Raw genomic sequence first — 21,449 nt, 5'->3', positions numbered from 1 at the left:
AGGAGTAGTAGTACCAGGAAGAATGGATGAAATTTAAAGACTATTTAGCTAAATACGTTAAGATAACTTAATTGGAAAAGCTTGCAAATGTTAGATAGGCTTAGGATTTAAACATGTAAGGATAGGAATTTAGATGCTTAAAGCTAAATAAGAAAGAATGAAAGATGTTAAGTGAGCAAGTTAATTTTTTGAGAAAATTGATTTTGGAAAACTGTTAAAATGATATACAATGAAATTCAACCAGGGGGATTTGAGGAAGTCATTTAACAATGTTATTAGGATTGGTTCAGTTACGATTAGGATTTATGTTTGTTTGTTTGTTTTAAGTTTTTTTGGAAAATTAATGCCCATCAACTTGGGACCCCCGGCTCCCTCAAATATATTACTGTGGGGGTGAAGGTACCTCCGCTCCTAAAAGTTGGCTCCTATGGGCAGATGAAGATGATGGACTTTTCGGAGCTAGCCAACCTGACTGGAAGAGTCCGCGACCAGGAGGAGTAGTAGTACCAGGAAGAATTTTCCAAGGGAGAATAAATCCCGTGGGAATTGACCTTGACATGAGTGGACCACAAGAAGAGATAGCTACAAGAGCTAAGACCAAGCAACAACAACAACAACAACAGTTGCAGCTACAACAAGCAAAGAAAAGAGGCTCAATCTCAGGCGCAACAGCCGGATTAGCTGGAACAACAGGACAGGACAAAGGAGCAGCCGCTTCTATGGAAGCTGTGACAGAAGCTTTGCTTAAGATAAACCAGACTCTGGAGTCTCTGACAAAACAGACTTCAGAGAACACACAAAAATTAACAGAAATATCAACAAGATTAAACCAGAATACAGAATCTATAAACAAACTGGTCGAGGAAAACGCCACCACGCGTCAAATTGCCGAAGAGGCCAAAGCCACTGCTGGAGAGACGCAGGAGAAATTAGAGCCACTTGCCAAGAAGGTTTATGAGCATGATGCAACTTTGGCCTTGTGGGAGTTACAGAGGAAAGAGAGAAACTTAAAATTAAGACTGATTCCGGAGAATGAAAGAGACAACCTTGTGGAATATTTGACACGGGAGTTTGCGGATTGCTGGGACCTTGAGGAAGACGAATTCAAAATTACAACTGCCTTTAGACTGGGTAAAAAGCAAGATAGAAAGACACCGAGAGATTGTCTGATCACACTCAGATCTAAGGAGGAAAGAGATAAAATTTTAGGACTACACTTTGAAAAGGCCTTGCAAATTGGAAATTCAGCTGTACAGATCTTTAAAGATATACCAAAATACATTTTGGATTTAAGAAACTTCTACAAGGATTTGGTTCTTTTGTTAAAGAAAAATTCTATCCGCTTCAGGTGGGAGTTCCCACAAGGACTGTCATTCGACTACAAGGCAAAGAAAGTGAAAATAAAGACAATTCAAGATAAAGACAAATTTTTGGCAAGATACCAGGAGGACCTACAGAAGGGGACTGTGGACGTACTTGCAGAACAGAGGAGAGCATTGGATATCCTGAATCTCTCGTTTGGACAAAAACCACCACCATCAGAAGAAGAGCAACAACTTGGAGCTGTTGGAGGAGCCTTAAGAAAATAACAAGATGGCTTTGCAATTCCTTAGTTGGAATTGTAATGGACTGAATGGGCCTTTGAAGAGAAGACAAGTATTTCATATTTTGAACAGAGAACAACTGGACTTGATATGTTTACAAGAAACTCACATAACCAGAGCCCACAGGAGATTACTCACAAATAAAAGGCTAGGACAAGAATTTATTTCATCAGACAAAGTTAAGAAGAGAGGAGTGGTAATATATGTGAAGGAGAAATGGGCTCCAAAAATGATATTCAAAGATGAACAAGGGAGATATCTGGCTGTGGAGATACAAGTACAAGGAGAAAAATTTTTAGTTGTTGGAATTTATGCACCAAATGAAGGCAAATCTGACTTCTTTAAGAGACTTCATGAAACTTTGACGGACTATCTGGATTACAATATGATAATCATGGGAGACATGAATGGCGTGGTCTCCACTAATATGGACAAGGCACAAAGACTAACAGTCACTAAAGAAGGGAGACTCCCTAAGACTTTTTTCGAAATGACAGAAAACATGGACTTGATAGACATTTGGAGAACAAGGAACCCTCTGGAGAAAGAGGGAACCTTTTTCTCCCAAGCAATGATGACCTGGACCAGAATTGACCAAATCTGGGTTACTAGTGGACTGGCTCCAAAGATTAAGAAAGTGGAAATCTGCCCAAAAACTTGCTCCGACCATAACGCCGTGAAGATGGAGATGAAACTCACAATAACTGGTCAATTTAGATGGAGAATGAATGACACCCTCTTTCGAGATAAGGAGATTCTCACGAAGGCCCAAAAGACCCTAAAAGACTATTTTGAAATAAATTTGAGGACCGACGTGGAGAAAAGAGTGATCTGGGACGCAAGTAAAGCGGTTATGAGAGGATTTTTGATTCAACAAAATTCAATAAAGAGGAAAAAACAAAATGAGAAAAAAGAGAAGATCTTGGAAATGATAAAGGAAGGAGAGAGGAAATTAAGAACAAAACCAAAGTCTCAGGACATTTTAAGAGAGATCAAGTTATATCAAACTCAATATATGGAATTGATGAACCAAGAGATTGAATGGAAGATAAAGCAAATGAAGCAAAAGACTTTTGAATCAGCAAATAAATGTGGTAAACTTTTGGCATGGCAATTGAAGAAAAGGCAGAAACTAAATACAGTTACAAGCCTAGAGGTGGATGGAAAGAACATATCTAAACCCAATGAAATTAGAAATTGCTTTTTAAGTTATTTCAAAAAACTCTACACCCAAGGCCCGCAAAATGAAGAAGATATAGACAAATTCCTTGGAAGATATGGATTACAAAACATCTCTCAGCAAAGTAAGATGGACTTGAACCAGAGAATCTCAGAACAAGAGATAGAGGCTGCCATTCAGAATATGCAACTGGGCAAATCTCCGGGACCAGATGGACTGACTTCTAGATACTACAAATCGCTGAAGGAATGGCTGATTCAACCACTAAGAGAAGTTTGTAATGAGATTCTTGAGGGAAAAAGGGCACCTGAATCGTGGAAAGAGGCATATATTTCACTCATACCAAAGTCAGAGACTGAAAAGACCCAACTCAAGAACTACCGCCCAATATCACTCCTTAATGTGGATTACAAAATTTTTGCAGACATTTTGGCAAAAAGATTTAAAAGAGTTTTGATGGAGAAGATTCATAAAGACCAAGCAGGCTTTCTCCCTAAAAGACACCTAGCAGACAATGTAAGGAATGTAATAGACATCTTGGAAAAGCTGGAGGTGAATATAAACACTAAAGCAGTATTGATCTTTGTGGATGCGGAGAAAGCCTTTGATAACATCTCTTGGAGTTTTATGAGGAAGAATCTTCATGGGATGGGGGCAGGCCAGGGTTTTGAGAATGGTATGGCTGCAATATATTCTGAACAAAAAGCTAAACTGATTGTAAATAATGTTGTGACTGAGGAACTTAAGATAGAAAAAGGAACACGACAGGGGTGCCCAATTTCCCCATTACTTTTCATTTCGGTTCTGGAGGTGTTGCTGAATATGATAAGAAATGACCAGCAGGTCAAAGGTGTGCAGGTCGGAGCTAAACATTATAAGTTAAGAGCGTATGCAGATGACCTAGTATTGACTTTGCAAGAGCCAAACACTAGTACGAAAAGGGTCTTAGAAATAATACAACAATTTGGCCAGGTAGCTGGATTTAAGTTGAATAAGCAAAAAACTAAAGTTTTAGGGAAAAACCTAACAGATATGGAAAAGGAGAAATTTCAGGAGGAAACAGGTTTGACAGTGGTCAAGAAGGTCAAATACCTAGGGGTTTATTTAACACCTAAGAATGTTAATTTGTATAAGGACAATTATGAAAAATGTTGGTCAGAGATTAAAAAAGATTTAGAAATATGGTCAAATCTGAAACTGTCAATGTTAGGCCGAATTGCAGTAATTAAAATGAATGTATTGCCTAGAATGTTATTTTTGTTTCAGACCTTGCAGATTCTTGACAAGATGGAATGCTTTAAGAGGTGGCACAAAGACATTTCGAAATTTGTCTGGCAGGGCAAAAAGCCCCGAATTAAATTCAAAATACTGACTGACGCTAAAGAAAGAGGGGGTTTTGCCCTGCCGGACCTAAAATTGTACTATGAGGCAGCAGCTTTTGGCTGGCTGAAAGAATGGATGCTCCTCGAGAACACGGACATCTTGGATCTGGAAGGTTTCAATAATGCTTTTGGTTGGCATGCATATCTTTGGTATGACAAAGTTAACAGTACTTTTAAAAATCACATTGTTAGAAAAGCATTATTTAATGTTTGGATAAGATACAAAGACCTATTGGAAAATAAAACCCCTAGATGGGTGTCACCAGTGGAGGCTAAAGCAGTGAAGAAACTCAATATGGAGGTCGGATGGCCGAAGTATTGGGAAATCTTAGAACAGGATGGAGACAAGTTTAAACTACAAAGTCAGGAGAAATTGAAGCACAAAGTAGAAAATTGGTTTCAATATCGCCAAATAATGGAATTTTTTAAACAGGATAGGAAAATCGGTTTCCAGGTGGAGAAATCAAAACTAGAGACCGAATTGCTAGAACCCAATACTAAGAATTTATCTAGAATGTATAACTTGCTGTTGAAATGGAACACACAGGATGAAACAGTTAAATCTGCTATGATTAAGTGGGCGCAGGATGTTGGACACAACATTATGTCAGATGACTGGGAATGGTTATGGAACACCGGTATCAAATTTACGGCATGTAATGCCTTAAAGGAAAACATTATGAAAATGGTTTACAGGTGGTACATGACCCCAGTCAAACTGGCAAAAATCTACCATTTGCCCGATAATAAATGTTGGAAGTGTAAAGAGACTGAAGGTACTTTCTATCACCTTTGGTGGACATGCCCGAAGATAAAGGCCTTCTGGGAAATGATCTATAATGAAATGAAAAAGGTACTTAAATGTACATTTCCTAAAAAACCAGAGGCCTTTCTCTTGGGCATTGTTGGCCAATTGGTGACAAAGAAAGATAGAAATTTCTTTATGTACGCCACAACAGCAGCAAGAATACTCATCGCAAAGTATTGGAAGACACAAGATTTACCTACTCTGGAAGAATGGCAGATGAAAGTGATGGACTATATGACATTGGCTGAGATGACAGGCAGAATCCGTGACCAACGCAAAGAGACGGTGGAAGAAGAATGGAAAAAATTTAAAAGCTATCTTAAGGACTACTATAAACTGAATGAATGTTAAAATGTTGTGGTTGCCAGAAGCAATAGGGTACAGGGATACAAGGTTAGACAATAAAAGAGGACTAAGATGACAGAGATTAGAAAGTAACAATTGGGAGTTGCTAGTTCAAATATGGACATTGGGATGCAGAGAGGGGGGGTATGGGGAAGTCCAAGAAAAGAGGTTTATGAAAATATCTTTGAAACTATTCTGTATGTTTGTCATTTTTTGTGTTTGTTTGTTTTTCTTAAAAATGTTGTAAAACCAATAAAAATTTATTAAAAAAAAAAAAAAGTAGTACCAGGAAGAATGGATGAAATTTAAAGACTATTTAGCTAAATACGTTAAGATAACTTAATTGGAAAAGCTTGCAAATGTTAGATAGGCTTAGGATTTAAACATGTAAGGATAGGAATTTAGATGCTTAAAGCTAAATAAGAAAGAATGAAAGATGTTAAGTGAGCAAGTTAATTTTTTGAGAAAATTGATTTTGGAAAACTGTTAAAATGATATACAATGAAATTCAACCAGGGGGATTTGAGGAAGTCATTTAACAATGTTATTAGGATTGGTTCAGTTACGATTAGGATTTATGTTTGTTTGTTTGTTTTAAGTTTTTTTGGAAAATTAATTTAAAAATTGAAAAAAAGAAGAAGTTGGCTCCTATGTTCTCTCCTTTGGCAGGGTTTTGCTCATGCATAGTGTTAAGGAAAATTCTGGGTTGAGAGACTATTCAACAGCCCAGCTCATTGGAGTACAAGTCCCCTGCGGTCCATGCGGTCAGTAAAAGAAGGAAATTCCAGCCAAGTAATTTGGAACAAAGCAGCAGTCAGTAGACTTAGATCCTTTATTGCTGCGCAACAGGTTCAAACAGCAGTAAGTGAACCCAGAGAATGGGGCAACACTGATTTTTAAAACTTTCCCACCATACCCCAGAATACAGTTCGCACAGTATCACTGCTACATCGCTAACATGTCACAAAAGGGGAGGGTCACACAAGATTAGCATAGACAGATATGTCAGGGCAACACCCAAGTATAAGATTAGCATAGTACCCACCACCCAAAAGTACAACAGAACTTCCTTTGCATGTCTGGAGCCTGAGACAAGTCTGGTGATGAGATTTGGCTGCCTTTGGAGAACAATGAGCCCAGCAATTGGCACCTCTGGGCATTTCCTGGGGTAGGAGGTGTGTATACATGTCTTCAAGCTTGGGAAGGTGGCAGGGGAAAGAGTCCTTTTTCCAAGGGCAAAATGGCGTTGGAATGGACGAACTTGGCAAAGGGGTTGATTTGAGCTGTCAAGTCGAAAGGATACATTCAGGCATATTAACTGTAACATTTAACAACTTTAAAGATGTGCACACACACACACACCCCACTGTAATTTAAGACAATCGTTTTGTGGCAGCTGCTGTCTTGCACTGCATCACCACTGCTTATCTGCTCTTGTTAAATTCATAAATGTGTCCCTAGTTCACCAACTTCTGTGTTTCATATCATCTCCTGGTTTGGTTGCAATTTAATCTATCCATTTTCAAGCCCACTCAGTGGATCTTAGCAGGCAGGAGAACATACAACTTCTGGAAAACAGTACAGCTTCCCTTCCTTTTAACTGTGATTCATATATACAGAAATGTTACACAGCCTGCAATGAGTCATTATCTTGGGGTTTTTTCCACTCAGGTCTTCAAAAAATGCTAATGACTAAGGTTCCTGAAAGCTGCTTGTTTATATATCTGCAAAGCTAACAAATCGTAAAAAGGATGTATAGAGTGATGGGAAGACCTTCAGAAGTCATGGAGATAGGGATCTTCCAACCCTAAGAGTGGGGAGGGTGTTGGGCTCCACAAGCTAATACTTTACTAGAAGCCAAGCATTGCTTCAGTCACTAGCATGGACTAGAACTACTCCAGAGCAGACTTAATATTGCATAAAGGTAAAGGTAAAGGGACCCCTGACCATTAGGTCCAGTCATGGATGACTCTGGGGTTGCGCACTCATCTCGCTCTATAGACCGAGGGAGCCAGTGTTTGTCTGCAGACAGTTTCTGGGTCATGTGGCCAGAATGACTAAGCCACTTCTGGCGAACCAGAGCAGCGCACAGAAAAGCCATTTTCCTTCCCGCCAAAGTGGTACCTATTTATCTACTTGCACTTGATGTACTTTTGAACTGCTAGGTTGGCAGGAGCAGGGACTGAACAACGGGAGCTCACCCCGTCGTGGGGATTTGAAGTGCTGACCTTCCAAGTGTGTGTGGTTAACAAGGGGGAGGGGTTTCTCCTGCAACAAGACCACAGCACCACCCACGTCCCTTTAATATTCATACTCTCCAACATTTTGTAAGAAAAATTTGGGGCACCGCCCAGCCTCCCCCATCTACATCACTTGGCCCCTCCCTGCCGCTGACCCCTTCCTCGCCCTCTTGATCGCCCCCTCCTTGCCTCCCCTCTCTCACTATTGCTGTCTTTAGCCTTCTGCTCAGCAGCCTCAAGGAGGTTGCCCTAGGCCCTGTGATGCTGGCAGACGTTGCGATGCCTAGTGTGGCCTCCGAGAAAATCTGGGTATCCCAGATTGGGATCAGAAGCCGGGGCAGCCTCCGTAAATTCAGAATGTACCGATGAAATTGGGACACTTGAGGGGTCTGATATTCTCCTAATGGAGATGAGAAGATTGGGAGCATGATGCGGCAGTCACGCAACCCCGCTCCCTCTCATGATTTACTTTAACCATGGGATAGGATTGCTAAATGCACCAGCACAAGTCATGATCTGCACCAGCCAGAATTCATACCACCATTTGAAACAAAGGAGTTTGCATGTTCTGGTTAACAAGGAAACTGAAAAGCATGCTTAGCACCAATGCAAGAACAGCTAAAAACCCCACAGATTAAATAAAATGTTTCATGTCTTGGATATATGGTGGACTCAGATTTTTGTTTTTGCAAAGAAGATTCATTATAACAAATTATTTTGGTCAGTAGGATATAACAGCATGTCCTTTCCTATTAGACACACAGTGTCTCAATGCTTAGTTAGGCATATCCCAGGATTTCAAGACTTACCTCAAAGGATATCATAGCTCATTTAACACAAAGAACCTGTACATTAGTACATTCTCTTAGTACAGTCTCTTTGTAAACTGCTTTGGGGGTTTGAGCTGCATATACATTTTATAAAATAAATACATGACAGAATTAGACTCCTAATTATAAGTGGTCACTTTGGGTGTGGAAAGTGTTCTTGCGGTGCAGAACTGTAATAGCAAAAAACAATGTACCAGTCCCATAAAGGTTTTTACAGCAATAATGTAATACTGTATATGTAAGGAATATTGTGTTCTTGTTCACGAATGAGTGGAGTCCTGAGATTACAGATTAGTGAGCACAGAAGTAAGATTGCAACAAAACCATTTGTGTCTCCATTAACATTTCACTTCCTGGAAGGTAAGAATACACCTGAGGATTTAAGGTTCATTGCTGTTGAACAGATTCACATATAAATCCCCACCTCCTACTTTAAGCTATTAAATGTTCACCTTGCAAACAGTCATTCCTTATCAGCGGAATGAAAAAAATTGATTTGCCAGCATATTTATAAGGATGTTTTCAATATTGTAGCAGCCTGTTTACCATTCTAAACAGGAAATGCTTTCAGGAAATGCTCAAGGGCTGTTATAGCTCAGTGGTCTTAGGACACTGATACATGTTTCTTATGGTTTTCTTCTATTGTATGCATGGTATAGTGCTAAAATGATAACCTGACAGATGCATACTTAGATATTCTACATTCTAGTCCCTGAAATCTGGGGGGCCTAAATTGCATATGCAGATTGTTTCCTAATTATACAAATCAGGTGGTGGGTTAAGAAAGGCTGAAGCAACTCCCTCTCCTCCTCACCTCCCACTGCAAACCACCCCTTTCCAAGTTTCTTTTATAGCAGGAGTGGAGAACAACATGGATTTTCCAGATGTTTCTGGACTCCACCAGCCATCAGGCCAGGCCAGCGTGGGCAATGGAAAGGGAGCTGGAGTTGATGAGAGTCCAGCAATATCTGGCTCCCAGAGAGGTTTCCTCCTCTGTTGTAGAGGAATGAGAGAGAGGGATGGGTTTTCTTAGATATTTCTGCATGTAAGGACTGTCTGAACCCTCAAAGGGCACTTAACAGATATTAAGAGAATTTCGCATATTGTAAGAAGTCTAAAATTCTTTCCTTAGGGAGATGGGAGGGCAGGGAATACAGGATGTTCCTTTGCTGTTATTATGCCTTATTGTTTTTAGCTTTCTAAAATTATATAAAATCCAATAAAATAATAAAATCTCTTCCTGATAATAAACTCCATTGAATGAAACAGGACTTACTTGTGTGGAGAAATGTGCTGTTTGTCTAACAAGGTACTGTAACCCCCAATCATCAAAAGCCTATTTGATCCTGTGTCTTACTAATGACCCATTACCACCAGGCTGCCACCTCAAGGGGGTATTAGTCCAGAGTGCATTAGTTTTTAATACAGTGGTACCTTGGGTTACATACGCTTCAGGTTACATACTCTGCTAACCCAGAAATATTACCTTGAGTTAAGAACTTTGCTTCAGGATGAGAACAGAAATCGTGCTCCGGCGGCGCGGCGGCAGCAGGAGACCCCATTAGCTAAAGTGGTGCTTCAGGTTAAGAACAATTTCAGGTTAAGAACAGACTCTCCGGAAAGAATTCAGTGCTTAACCCAAGGTACCACTGTATACCACAGGAAGCACCAGTCTGCCTTAATTAGGTCTTAACACAAGCTACGGTAATTTCAGAGGATTTAGAAACTGTCTAATACAAATGCACACATGGGCCTGTCATCCAGTTTTAACACACAAGCTCTGCTCTACATCATATTTCAGGCAGGCTTCCAGATCCTCCCCTCCAATGCTTAAGCCTGCACATCAACTTCACAAAGAACATTGACACTTGGTTTTTAGGTACATCTGTGTGCACCCTGAAATTATCAGGCTTGGAGAAACTCATAGCAATAAACACAGAAATCTGTTGGCCGGATGCTGCAGTTAAAAGCAGGCGGCATGAATTCTTAAAGACACACTCCTAGCCTTGCCTACATCTGGGTAAAACCAGATGGACTTCTCCGATAGTGCAGTTTAAATACACCCACACCCGGGCCTTGTGCACAATCAGAAGTTACAACATGCAGCTAGTGATTACCACCCCTGTTGCTATTTATGGCAGACCGAGAGAGAATGAAAACACACACACACCCTTTCTCCACGTCTTCCACCCACAAGTAAAAACAATGGGAGAGAGGTATTGTCAGGAGTGCTCTGATGGTGTTTCCTGCTTGGCAGGGGGTTGGACTCGATGGCCCTTGTGGTCTCTTCCAACTCTATGATTCTATGATTTGGTCGCCTGAATGATGGCATTCAGGGATTTAGTCTGTCTGACTCCAAACTTCGTGGAGAATGGCTAAGGGCCCCTCCTTGCATTGGCTGAGAAAGTAAAGCTGTGTTCCTTCAGCCACTGTCCTGGGCTCCAGTCCAAAGTGTTACTGTTAACAGGTAGATGTCGCCTCTGGCACAGAAGACCAAGGAAAGCTATCTGCTTAAAACAGACATGTGGAAGCCTTCTGAGGCAGTTCCACTGTAGCTCCAATTGTTTGTGGCTACTGACCCTTGCTGGCTGGGACTGATGGTAGTGGTGAGTCCAACATCTGGAGGGCCACAGGCTTCATACTCCTGGTACACACACACACACACACACACACACACACACACACACAGTGTATATCCTTCTCCATTCTGGACTTTCCCACCACGCGCAGATCTGCAAGGCTGCTGTGTTGTGAACATAGCTGCCTCCTAAAGGGGCCTAGTTATTTGGTACTGCCAGACATAACAGTTGCAGAGCAGTGATGTAGCGTGGGTTGTCAGCACCCGGGGCAAGGCAAGTAACTTGCGCCCCCTAACCCGTGGATTTGCGCACCCTAACCCTAACCCCCAGATGTTGCGCCTGGTGCGGCCGGCCCCCCCTGCACCCCCCCCCCACGCTACGCCACTGTTGCAGAGTTTTGCATTTAAAAGCTGCAAGGCTAGTAGACATGTAAAAGACACAGCTTTTGCCATCACAGCATCTGTTGGCCAAAGAAAAGCAGCAGCTGTTACATTCCTGCTTGTTTTACAGCTTTTGAAGCTGTCAGGAATGAGAAGGGGCCCCGTGGGACTTGCATCACCATCTCCTCCCTCCGCCTTGCACAGACCCCCTTGCTTCTGATGCCGAATGATGCTGCTGCTCCAAAAAACAACGCTCCTTGCTCCAGAGCAGCTTCTAGAACAGCAGTCTGATTCCAGAGCCTCCTTTCTTGCGGAAACTTGAGTGTATCGGTTCCAAATGGGAACCCCTAGAACACAGAAGCGCCACAGCTGGTTGGGATGCCAAAATCCTATTGCATAAGCAGCAGGAAAGGAAAGTTGCTCCCTCTCACCTTAGGCAGTGCAGCTGTGCAGGCTAAGGGCCAACGTATATGGGGAGCTATTTTGAATTCTTGCCAAATAGGTTTGCGCTGCTCGCGGCTTGCTTCCTGCCCCCTCTTAATCACATCCTGCGAGGAAACGCAAAGCACGGCTTGAAAGCTAACGGACTCTCCCCATGGCTATTCCTGCAAGCGACGGCTGCCTAACAGTTTCTAGCAAGCACATTAGACCGAAATTCATGTCAGGGCAAACCCAATGCATAAAAGTCGCGCATCCGAGGCGGCGAGTTCCGGGTTTCTTCTGCACAAAGAAAACCCTTCCGGGCTGCTGGATGAAGCCATTAAGATCTATGCGCATCGAAGCAAGGGGTAAGGGTTTTTTTGGGGGGGAGTGCGCGTTCATGGGCAAGGAAAGCTATGAGCTTCGTCCAGACTCGTTCACCCACCTGACTTGCCCATAGTCCCGTCCTGGATGCTGCGCTGCAGAAGCGGCTTCTCTCCAGGCTCCGGCTGCTTTCGGTTTTTCTGCCCGCCGCCTGCAGCTTCCTGGCGCTGCTCTGAGCCGCTGCGTGAAGCAAGAGGCTGCGAACAATCAGAGAGCAATGGCCCATTCACAGGGCTCAAGCTGCAGGGCGATGCCTTATAAGGAATAAGGCCATTGGTTCCTTTCTCAAGGAGATGCTTCTCTGTGGTCAGGGAGGGATTATTTATCTTCTAAAATACTCAGCAACGCAGGAAAACACTACTGGATATGATTTTGCATACCAGTTTAGTCAAGTAACAGAAAAGCTAGGCTACACTCATTTTGGGTGGGTGGGGAGTGTGGAAAGTAATTTAAAACATGCTACATACTTTGAAAGGCAGCTGTTGAAGATTGCAGCAAGATGCACAGATTGTGGGGCCGCTATGTAATTTTAGACTTAATCCTTTTATGCCCCCCCAACTTTGGGTGTGTGGTGCTTCAGTTGCAAAGCACACAATAGTTGTTTATCTTCTCCCCATCCATGCTTTGCAGCAGTTTCCAGATTCCCGATGCGCTAGAGCAAAAGCAGACAAAGGGCAGCGTGACAACGCAAATTTAAAGAAGAAAATATTCTGAGCATGTGTAGCTTCGCATTTTCAATTCACTTAAATCATTGCAACCATCGTGACTACGGGAATGAAACTGACGCAAAATAAAACTATTGTCCTGATACTAAATGCATTTACTTGGGAATAAGCACCGTTTTATTGTAGAAAAGGGGAAAATGTTTGAAAAGTGAAAGTAATAGAATAAGCATCCAGCCACCAACATTCAGTCTTGGTTAACCCTGGCATTCCCATGTACCAGCCTGGATTCTGACACAAGGCCTGATGCCCCCGGAGTATGTCTGGAAACAAGTTCTGAGGGACAGTTAGAAGAACTGAGTATGTACCACCAGGGAAAGATTAAGGAAAGACATGATAGCAGCCTTCAAGTACCTGAAGGCAGTCATGCAGAAGATGGAGCGACTTGCTTCTAGGTGGTTATCAATTGCAGAGTCACTACTCCTCACGAATGCATGGTTTTTGCAGTGGACAAATTGCATTATTAGCTTCAAAAGTGCCTGCCCACCCACAGCCCCCTTACTTTTCTGGAGAAAATCCACTATTGGGGAAAAAATGTTTTTCCTAGTTTAAGAGCTGAGACAGATATAGTTTTGGAGGCTAGGCTATACTTAAAAAATGTCAACTGCCAAGACAGAGGCTGAGCTATCCCAATCATTTTGACAAGTGGAGGTGACTGTCCACCTTTCCATCAGCTGGCGCCAATCACATGAGATCTGGTCAATCAATTTCAAAGGAAAGAATTGGGAGCACACTCCGGAGTCTTACTTTCAGGGGAGGAAGTGCCATAACTTGAATCCCATGATGAAGTATTTCCTGAAGAGGAGAGAAAGAAATGAAAATGCCCAAAACCAACCTCAAAACTGTGGGAGTTTTTGCAGCAAACCTAACAATGCATAGTTTAATGCATGAAGTCCATAGAGCTGAATTTGCTAGAAAAGGCTCAACTAAGTCATGCCTCGTGGCCAAATTGGAGCTTGTGTCAGGCCTGAAGGTCAGAGATTCCCCAAGATCCCTGCTCTCGAGGCAGTAGACGTGGTGAAAACATGGCTCTCTATCCTTTGCACCTGATAGGTGGAGACAGACAGCCCTTGGAAGCTTCATCCTGTTGTTGTTGTTTAGTCGTTTAGTCGTGTCCGGCTCTTCGTGACCCCCTGGACCAGAGCACGCCAGGCACTCCTGTCTTCCACTGCCTCCCACAGTTTGGTCAAACTCATGCTGGTAACCTCGAAAACACTATCCCACCATCTCGTCCTCTGTCGTCCCCTTCTCCTTGTGCCCTCCATCTTTCCCAACATCAGGGTCTTTTCCAGGGAGTCTTCTCATGAGTGGCCAAAGTACTGGAGCCTCAGCTTCAGGATCTGTCCTTCCAGTGAGCACTCAGGGCTGATTTCCTTATGAACGGATACGTTTGATCTTCTTGCAGTCCATGGGACTCTCAAGAGTCTCCTCCAGCACCATAATTCAAAAGCATCAATTCTTCAGCGATCAGCCTTCTTTATGGTCCAGCTCTCACTTCCATACATCACTACTGGGAAAACCATAGCTTTAACTATATGGACCTTTATTGGCAAGGTGATGTCTCTGCTTTTTAAGGGTCATCCTGTTTGGAGGGCATGAAGAAAGGAAGACCTGTGGTCTCACTCCCACAGTGCCCAACTGCCGTTTCCCAACTGTCGCTGTGCCCTGCCTGGAATGTTCTGGCCCACGCAGGTGACTCCGAGGACCCTGAACATCCTGCATGTCTGAGTCTCTCATCTCAGTGCTTCGCTTGCTTCACCTTGCCTGAGCTACTTGTTTGGGTGGAGGGTTGCCCCCCATGTGTGAAAAGGAGGGAACAAAGGCCATGGTGGCAAGAAGAAGCCTTCCACGGCGTCGGCTTCGCCTGCTGAAGCTTGCTTTCGTGTTTCTGTTGTTGTTGCTCCCCCTCCTTTTCTCAGGAGCTGCCTGTAAGTGACAGAAGACCGGAGGAAGAGTGAGAGGGTTGAACCTCTTGCCATCCGCTGGGGATCCTCGCCTTGCTTCATGGGTAGACCAGCCCTGAATAAAGATCTACATCAGGATCTGCTTCCCCTGTGGATCCTGCTGTCTGAGCAGGTTGCCTCACTGCAACTAGGATTTGAAACCATGGTTTGAAGCTGGATCCAAATACTGGTGAACCATGCTTATGGTTGGTGCAGGAAGGATTGTGAAAACGGCATTAAACCAGGAAGAGCTTGGCTGGGGAGCAAAAGTGATTCAGCAGCCTTAAAATGAATGGCAACGGTGTTATGCTGGTCCATTGGGAAATAGGCATTTATAGTTGTTGCAAACTGCACACTTGCAAAACTCCATGTAGCCAGATAAGCATAAAATTAAATAGATGCAAATCACTAATTAATTTAATATAAATTGTTGAATATTCTCTAGGTTTTGTTTTGATGGACTTTTTCCCCCTTTCTTTCTTTTTTTGTCGATGTTCCTCTAGCTGGAAATCCATGTTTTGTGAATAAAATGTGTCTGTTAAGAAAAAGGACGGTGCACTTGAAGAGGGAAACCAGAGATACACCAGCAGAGTCAGAGACTGAGTATGAGAACACTTCATCTGTCCCAGAAGACCTGCCAGCTTCAGATAACCAGATCACTGGAGCAGAAGAAAGAACTGGTAACTGAAATCGCTGCTTACACCTGTTGATTTCAGACAGTGGATTAAGCACTTTGACCCCACTGAAATTTTGTTCTATTGCATGTCTCTAGTTACTTCCAACTCAAGAGCTGCAACTGTAAAGATCACTGTTTTAAAACCCCAAGTTAGGAACTTTTTGGGTGTTCTATCTAGAGTAGCTGTTTGTATCAGTGTATGTGGAACCAAGTAAAAGGATTAGGACAGCAGTCAGGGAGTGAAACTTAGTGGTGCAGTTACCAGGAAGTGACTCAGTACAAACAGATAGAGCAGGAAGGAGATAGAGAGTTTGGAGTTGGATGCAAAAGCTTGTTTTAGTAAAGTTCCTTGTTCTGCTTGATCATTTGATTATATCTTATAGGTCATTGTTAAGTTTGAACTGCATCTTACAATGTTTTTATTTTGGTTTTTGGCATTGCACTGCCTTTTATTTCCTTATGCGCTACTTCTAGATTTTTGGATGTTAAGTGGTTTACAATTATTGTTAATAAATCATCTGCAGTCTAACAATAAGCACATCAGGATCTAAGGTAACTGAAATGACTGCACTTAATTTTCTGTGTAGGACTGCACTGCCAGTATTTTGCAGGAAGAATTCAGTGACATAGTAGAACTTTGCACAGTTAAAAGTACATTAAATCCCTCTGTTTCACCTGCACAATAAATCCACTTCTTAAAAAATGGGCTGTTTGCAATCTGGCAAGAGATGGGGAAAATGCATTGGAAGGTGAGGGATTAACAGGAAGACGTGTGAACATCTCGCAGACAAATCAGGATGAATGCAAGACCAATGCTTGTTCTACCCAATAAATAGGAACAAATGCTTAGTAAAGACTGGACAAGGCAGGGTGAATGCTGAATAAGCAGGTCATCTAGATGGCTCTGATGTATCCATGCTAATTGTGACTTTTACTTAGTGGTTTCCAAACTGCAGGCCTAGTTGTTGTCACATCATATGATTGTTGTGGTTTTAACACGACAGTTTAAAAAGCCTATTTGTAAAAGGCTTGAGGGCTACAATTTGAGAAGGTCAGCAAAAAGACCATTAACTACGTACTGTATTGATGCAAAAAAAGTGGCAAGCCAGACCTTTTAGAACCTAGAAAATGATTCAAGAGGGGGTGATTGAGATTGCAGAAGTGGGGGGGGGGGGTTTAACGCTTTCCCAACTCACTGTTTCTTTCATTTTGCTTAATGTATGTAGGGTTTGGTGTCAGCGTGTCCCAAGTAGTCAGGAGAAGTCCTCAATTTCTTTTTCTGTGACCTTCTTTGTAAACTAGCTTGACATACATGTTCTGCTTAATCTCTTGCAAATTGATTAGCTGTTATTTGCAAGGATAATTGTTTTCTTGTTACATGCATAAAACTTCAAAAAACTTTCCATGTGGGCCATGAAGTTCATGTTTGGTGTTGCAAGGGTTGAATCAATAAAATTAATCAAGTACAAAAACAAACAAACAAACAAAAAACTCACTGTTTCTTGCTCCACATCTTTCCCATTCTGAGCATATTTTCCTCAGTTGGGCTTCACACTCAGGCCTGTAAATTTTGGGGCAGAAAAACTGGTGGAGGGCATCCACTGCTGCAAAATGGAAGATAAGGAAAATGTTGTGCCTCTATTCCTGTTTCTCTGTTTACAGCTGCCCTCTCCCAAGTGAATGCTGCCATACATATATTTGCATGTAACATGTACTGTGTCCATTCACCAGTCATTCGCTATTTTTAAATTCAGTGTTCTCATTGACTTCTTAAGGAAGAGTCAAGCACTTTTATTGCAGTAGGCTAAGTAGGTATTACACATCAAGGCTGTGTGGAATGCAATGTATTTTTAATATTAAGTTTTATGTATTACTATATCTCATTCTAACTCGTTTTCCCCCCTACTTCAGTTCCAGCGTACATTCTTATTTACTCAAACAGTTTAATTCTAAATTGTTTGACTGAAAAGCTGTTAATTGAGGGAATCATGGATCCCAAATACGTATGGTCTGGTCCCCAAGGACAAATTACTAGAGGTAACTACAGTATAGTTTAATTGTACGTAAGTTAAGACTACAGTCCTTAGCACAGTTTCTAAAGAGTAAGCCCACTTCAATTCTGAGGCTCATTTCTGAGTAAACGTGCTTAGGGTTATGCTGCATATTTAAATATATATATATATTTAACTCTGATATATGTATTTCTCTGCTGCTCTGATAAGCACAGACAGTCCTAAGAGCACTTCCCTGAGGAAACGCTGGTGAGCTGTGTTCCTGCACTGGCACCACAGCTGGAAGTCTGTGCACAGACGTGCATTCCGTCAGCAGCCACTGCGTGTTCCTTGAGGAGTCTCCCCTCATGCAATTCCTTCCTTCCTAGAGAAAGCCTAGGCAGGGCTTTGGCACCCTTTGCCCTTCCATCCCATCTTGGAGCAGCCCGTCCTGTTTTGCCACCCGAGGCAAAGGAGAGAGTGCCACCCTGTGCACCTGCAACCCCTTGCAGTCCCCGCCATAGCCTCATTAGGCGGTGTTGAATGGCTTCTCCTCACTTTGCAGCGGAGGGTCAATTGGGGTGTTGGTCAGCTGCTCCCGCTAGGGGGGCTGGGGGCTCTGAGCGGCTTCCCTGGCTGTTGCGCCAAGTGCCCCTGGATCCCCCCCCCCCCGTCGTGGCGGTTTTGGCGGCTCAGGAACCAGCCAGGCAGCACAGTTGGTGCTGGCAGTCCTCAAAAGCTCCACGCTGCTGTGGCGCCCGCCATCTTGCCTTGACGGAAGTCCATTGTTATGATTTATGATTAGTTAATTGACATTGGCATTGAGCATCCCATTGCTGATATTTTGGGTGATGTGTTGTTATTTGTAGAATCACAGAGGTTTCTTTTAACGGATGATGGTAGCTTGCAGATTTATAATATTAAAGGCAGTGACTCTGGAGGTTACACTTGCAAAGTGAATTATATATACAACGCTGAACAAATGACTACCGAAATCCATTTTATGGTTTATGGTAAGTAAGGTTTTAGTAATTTTAATTTTGTTGTTTTGCATCCATGGTATTAATTTGTAAAATACTCAGGAAAGCATGGAAATCTAGAACCCTTAAATACTATTGGAAAGAGTGATTTGAAAAGAGTGATTTGAAAATAGTATCTTGAAAATCACAAAAATGCATTGGGCCTTACTACTTTCTTGGTTAAGTGTCAGCTAGCACCATCAGCTTGAGAAATAGTCAGGAAATATTTGGACTCTGCCCAGGCATTCTGGAAGTTTATTCAGTGTAAGCGCATGCAATTCAGGTACCTGGGGCAGGGCAAGGGGTGAGCAAACAATGAAGAAGGACAATAAAATTAAGCTAGGATGCCACCTGGTGGAAATGCATTGTCTTACTCTGTGGCTGCATTGTGTCTTATTAGTTGAGTGCCATGATGGTGCAAAACTACATACCAAAACAATTGCAAATGAGTACATTTGCACTGCCGTGCTTAGAAAACAAGATACATCTCCAAGGGCAGATGAGCTACATCTCAGAGCCTCTATCTACTTATAGTTTTAGCAATAATTGAGAACTAGTGACATATTGGGAACTGGAGATGGACAAATTCTTCTTGTTATTGTTGTTATTAGAAATAATTTAATTTATATCCCGTCCATCACCTTAAAGCCCCAGGATTTGTGGCTGTTCAGTGGCCAAGCAGACTTCCTTGAAAAGTAATGGACTTTTCTTCGTTAGAGGTTTGTAAGCTGCAGGTGACCAGTCACTCATCAGGGATGCCTTTATGGGTAGGGAGTTGGGTACGGTTGGGGGGGAAACTTATTCTGAGGTGTCATTTCCTAAGAGTAGAACAGAAGTTCTAAATTAAAACTGAGTAGAGGGAGAAGAATTATTTAATATACTAACTGTTCTGAAAAGCACAACAGCCTTAACATTTAGCAACTCCTACTCTGCAGCTGTGTGTAAATTCAGCAAATTAATTTTGACTGATAAACTTGGGAGGAACTAGAATCATTGGCGCACAACATTGGTGCACAATCATTGGTCCCTGTCCTCAGTTTTCTAGAAGTGACTGAAACCTGGTGGAGTAATAGCCGTGGCTGGAATACCTGTACTGATAGGGAAGCAGCAAGCAAGAAGGCTTTCACCCATCTCTGGCTATGTTATTCATTCATTTAGGTCATACCAGCAAGATTATTACGTGTCTTCACTTATAATAATATCAGGAGATGTTTCTAACATTAGAACTTTCCCCCATAAAGACCAAGAAATATATTTTAACAATTAAAATAATTGTATTATTTGTATGCCGCCCATCTGCCTTTGTTTATGCAAAGTCTAAGCGCTGCAAAGAACTATGGTGCCTTCTCAGTAGGGGCAGAGCCTTGAGGATGGATGGTAAACAGAATGGGGATGGGGGAAGTTTTAAGGGCATTTTGGCTGCATGTGAAAATAATGTGCATGCACACACACCTCTCCCTAGCACATTTTCAGCTGTTGGTATCTTCTGCTATCTTCAGAACCAGCGTTTTTTGTTTAGACCCCTGGAGGACATGTCCCTCTTCTCTTTAGTGCTATACTGCATACAGATGCTATCTTTATGTGGTGGCTGCACTACCAAGTGCGTAAGTGAAGAACAAAGGAATATTGGCTTGTCCATTCACTGTTCATTCTTTTCAGTGAATGGAGATTTCCCAGTTCCACCCTTACAACAACAAGGATATTTGTAAGGATGAAGGACATCTGAAAGATATTTTAATAAATAGACAATGCAACACAAAAATACATTTGGAAACAATTAGAAACAAGCAAGGAATGAAACAGTAAAAAGGAACATTCAGCCACATTATAGCCTCTTCTGCCGAGGTCATGCTGACTATAACAGAGAGGCCAGAAGGTGCCTGGATTTCACTCTCTCTATCTCTTTTCCTTCTGGTGTGGTGTTCTGTACATAGTATGCTTAGTGTTAAGATTTAGTTTTACTGTAAGTCATTGTAAGTTTAAGTTGAGTCTTCCGCAGCTGGATTTATCAACGACTTGGATGATGGACTCAAGGGCATCCTGATCAAATTTGCAGATGACACCAAACTGGGAGGGGTGGCTAACACCCCAGAGGACAGGATCACACTTCAAAACGACCTTGACAGATTAGAGAACTGGGCCAAAACAAACAAGATGAATTTTAACAGGGAGAAATGTAAAGCATTGCACTTGGGCAAAAAAAATGAGAGGCACAAATACAAGATGGGTGACACCTGGCTTGAGAGCAGTACATGTGAAAAGGATCTAGGAGTCTTTGTTGACCACAAACTTGACATGAGCCAACTGTGTGACGCGGCAGCTAAAAAAGCCAATGCAATTCTGGGCTGCATCAATAGGAGTATAGCATCTAGATCAAGGGAAGTAATAGTGCCACTGTATTCTGCTCTGGTCAGACCTCACCTGGAGTACTGTGTCCAGTTCTGGGCACCACAGTTCAAGAAGGACACTGACAAACTGGAACGTGTCCAGAGGAGGGCAACCAAAATGGTCAAAGGCCTGGAAACGATGCCTTATGAGGAACGGCTAAGGGAGCTGGGCATGTTTAGCCTGGAGAAGAGGAGGTTAAGGGGTGATATGATAGCCATGTTCAAATATATAAAAGGATGTCACATAGAGGAGGGAGAAAGGTTGTTTTCTGCTGCTCCAGAGAAGCGGACACGGAGCAATGGATCCAAACTACAAGAAAGAAGATTCCACCTAAACATTAGGAAGAACTTCCTGACAGTAAGAGCTGTTCGACAGTGGAATTTGCTGCCAAGGAGTGTGGTGGAGTCTCCTTCTTTGGAGGTCTTTAAGCAGAGACTTGACAACCATATGTCAGGAGTGCTCTGATGGGGTTTCCTGCTTGGCAGGGGGTTGGACTCGATGGCCCTTGTGGTCTCTTCCAACTCTAGGATTCTATGATTCTATGATTTCTTATGGACA

The 21,449-nt window shown here is 42.5% G+C and overlaps 2 protein-coding genes across 16 annotated transcripts in view; one reads left to right on the top strand and one right to left on the bottom strand.

Annotated features, from left to right (window-relative positions):
* Positions 1 to 18,025, bottom strand: part of GLIPR2 (GLI pathogenesis related 2) — a 36,120-nt gene extending 18,095 nt beyond the window's left edge. The window contains exons 1-3 of one of the 2 annotated variants that reach the window (XM_081166925.1): positions 17,981 to 18,025; positions 16,990 to 17,097; positions 13,622 to 13,669 (exon numbers count right to left, since the gene is read on the bottom strand). In XM_081166925.1, coding sequence (XP_081023051.1) covers positions 13,622 to 13,669; positions 16,990 to 17,097; positions 17,981 to 18,014 — 190 coding nt within the window. In that variant the 5' untranslated portion in view covers positions 18,015 to 18,025. Of the gene's footprint in view, positions 1 to 12,213; positions 12,595 to 13,621; positions 13,670 to 16,989; positions 17,098 to 17,980 lie in introns of those variants that run through there. The other variant, XM_081166926.1, reaches the window with a different exon arrangement.
* Positions 10,702 to 21,449, top strand: part of LOC308571092 (zona pellucida-binding protein 2-like) — a 30,933-nt gene continuing 20,185 nt past the window's right edge. For 5 of the 14 annotated variants that reach the window (XR_014001274.1, XR_014001275.1, XR_014001276.1 and 2 more), the window contains exons 1-4: positions 11,780 to 12,136; positions 15,321 to 15,497; positions 17,405 to 17,530; positions 18,354 to 18,497. Coding sequence is in view for 9 of the 14 variants with exons in the window: in XM_081166460.1 (XP_081022586.1) it covers positions 11,944 to 12,136; positions 15,321 to 15,497; positions 17,405 to 17,530; positions 18,354 to 18,497 (640 nt within the window). In the remaining 5 variants the exon portion in view is untranslated. Of the gene's footprint in view, positions 10,857 to 10,876; positions 10,996 to 11,779; positions 12,137 to 14,466; positions 15,008 to 15,320; positions 15,498 to 17,404; positions 17,531 to 18,353; positions 18,498 to 21,449 lie in introns of those variants that run through there. The other 9 variants (XM_081166459.1, XM_081166452.1, XM_081166458.1 and 6 more) reach the window with 8 other exon arrangements.

This window comes from Podarcis bocagei (genome assembly GCF_964188305.1).
Source record: "Podarcis bocagei genome assembly, chromosome: 13".
NCBI classification, from domain to species: domain Eukaryota; kingdom Metazoa; phylum Chordata; class Lepidosauria; order Squamata; family Lacertidae; genus Podarcis; species Podarcis bocagei.
The sequence above is the reverse complement of the archived record's forward strand: the minus strand, read 5'-3'. Positions and strand labels throughout refer to the sequence as shown.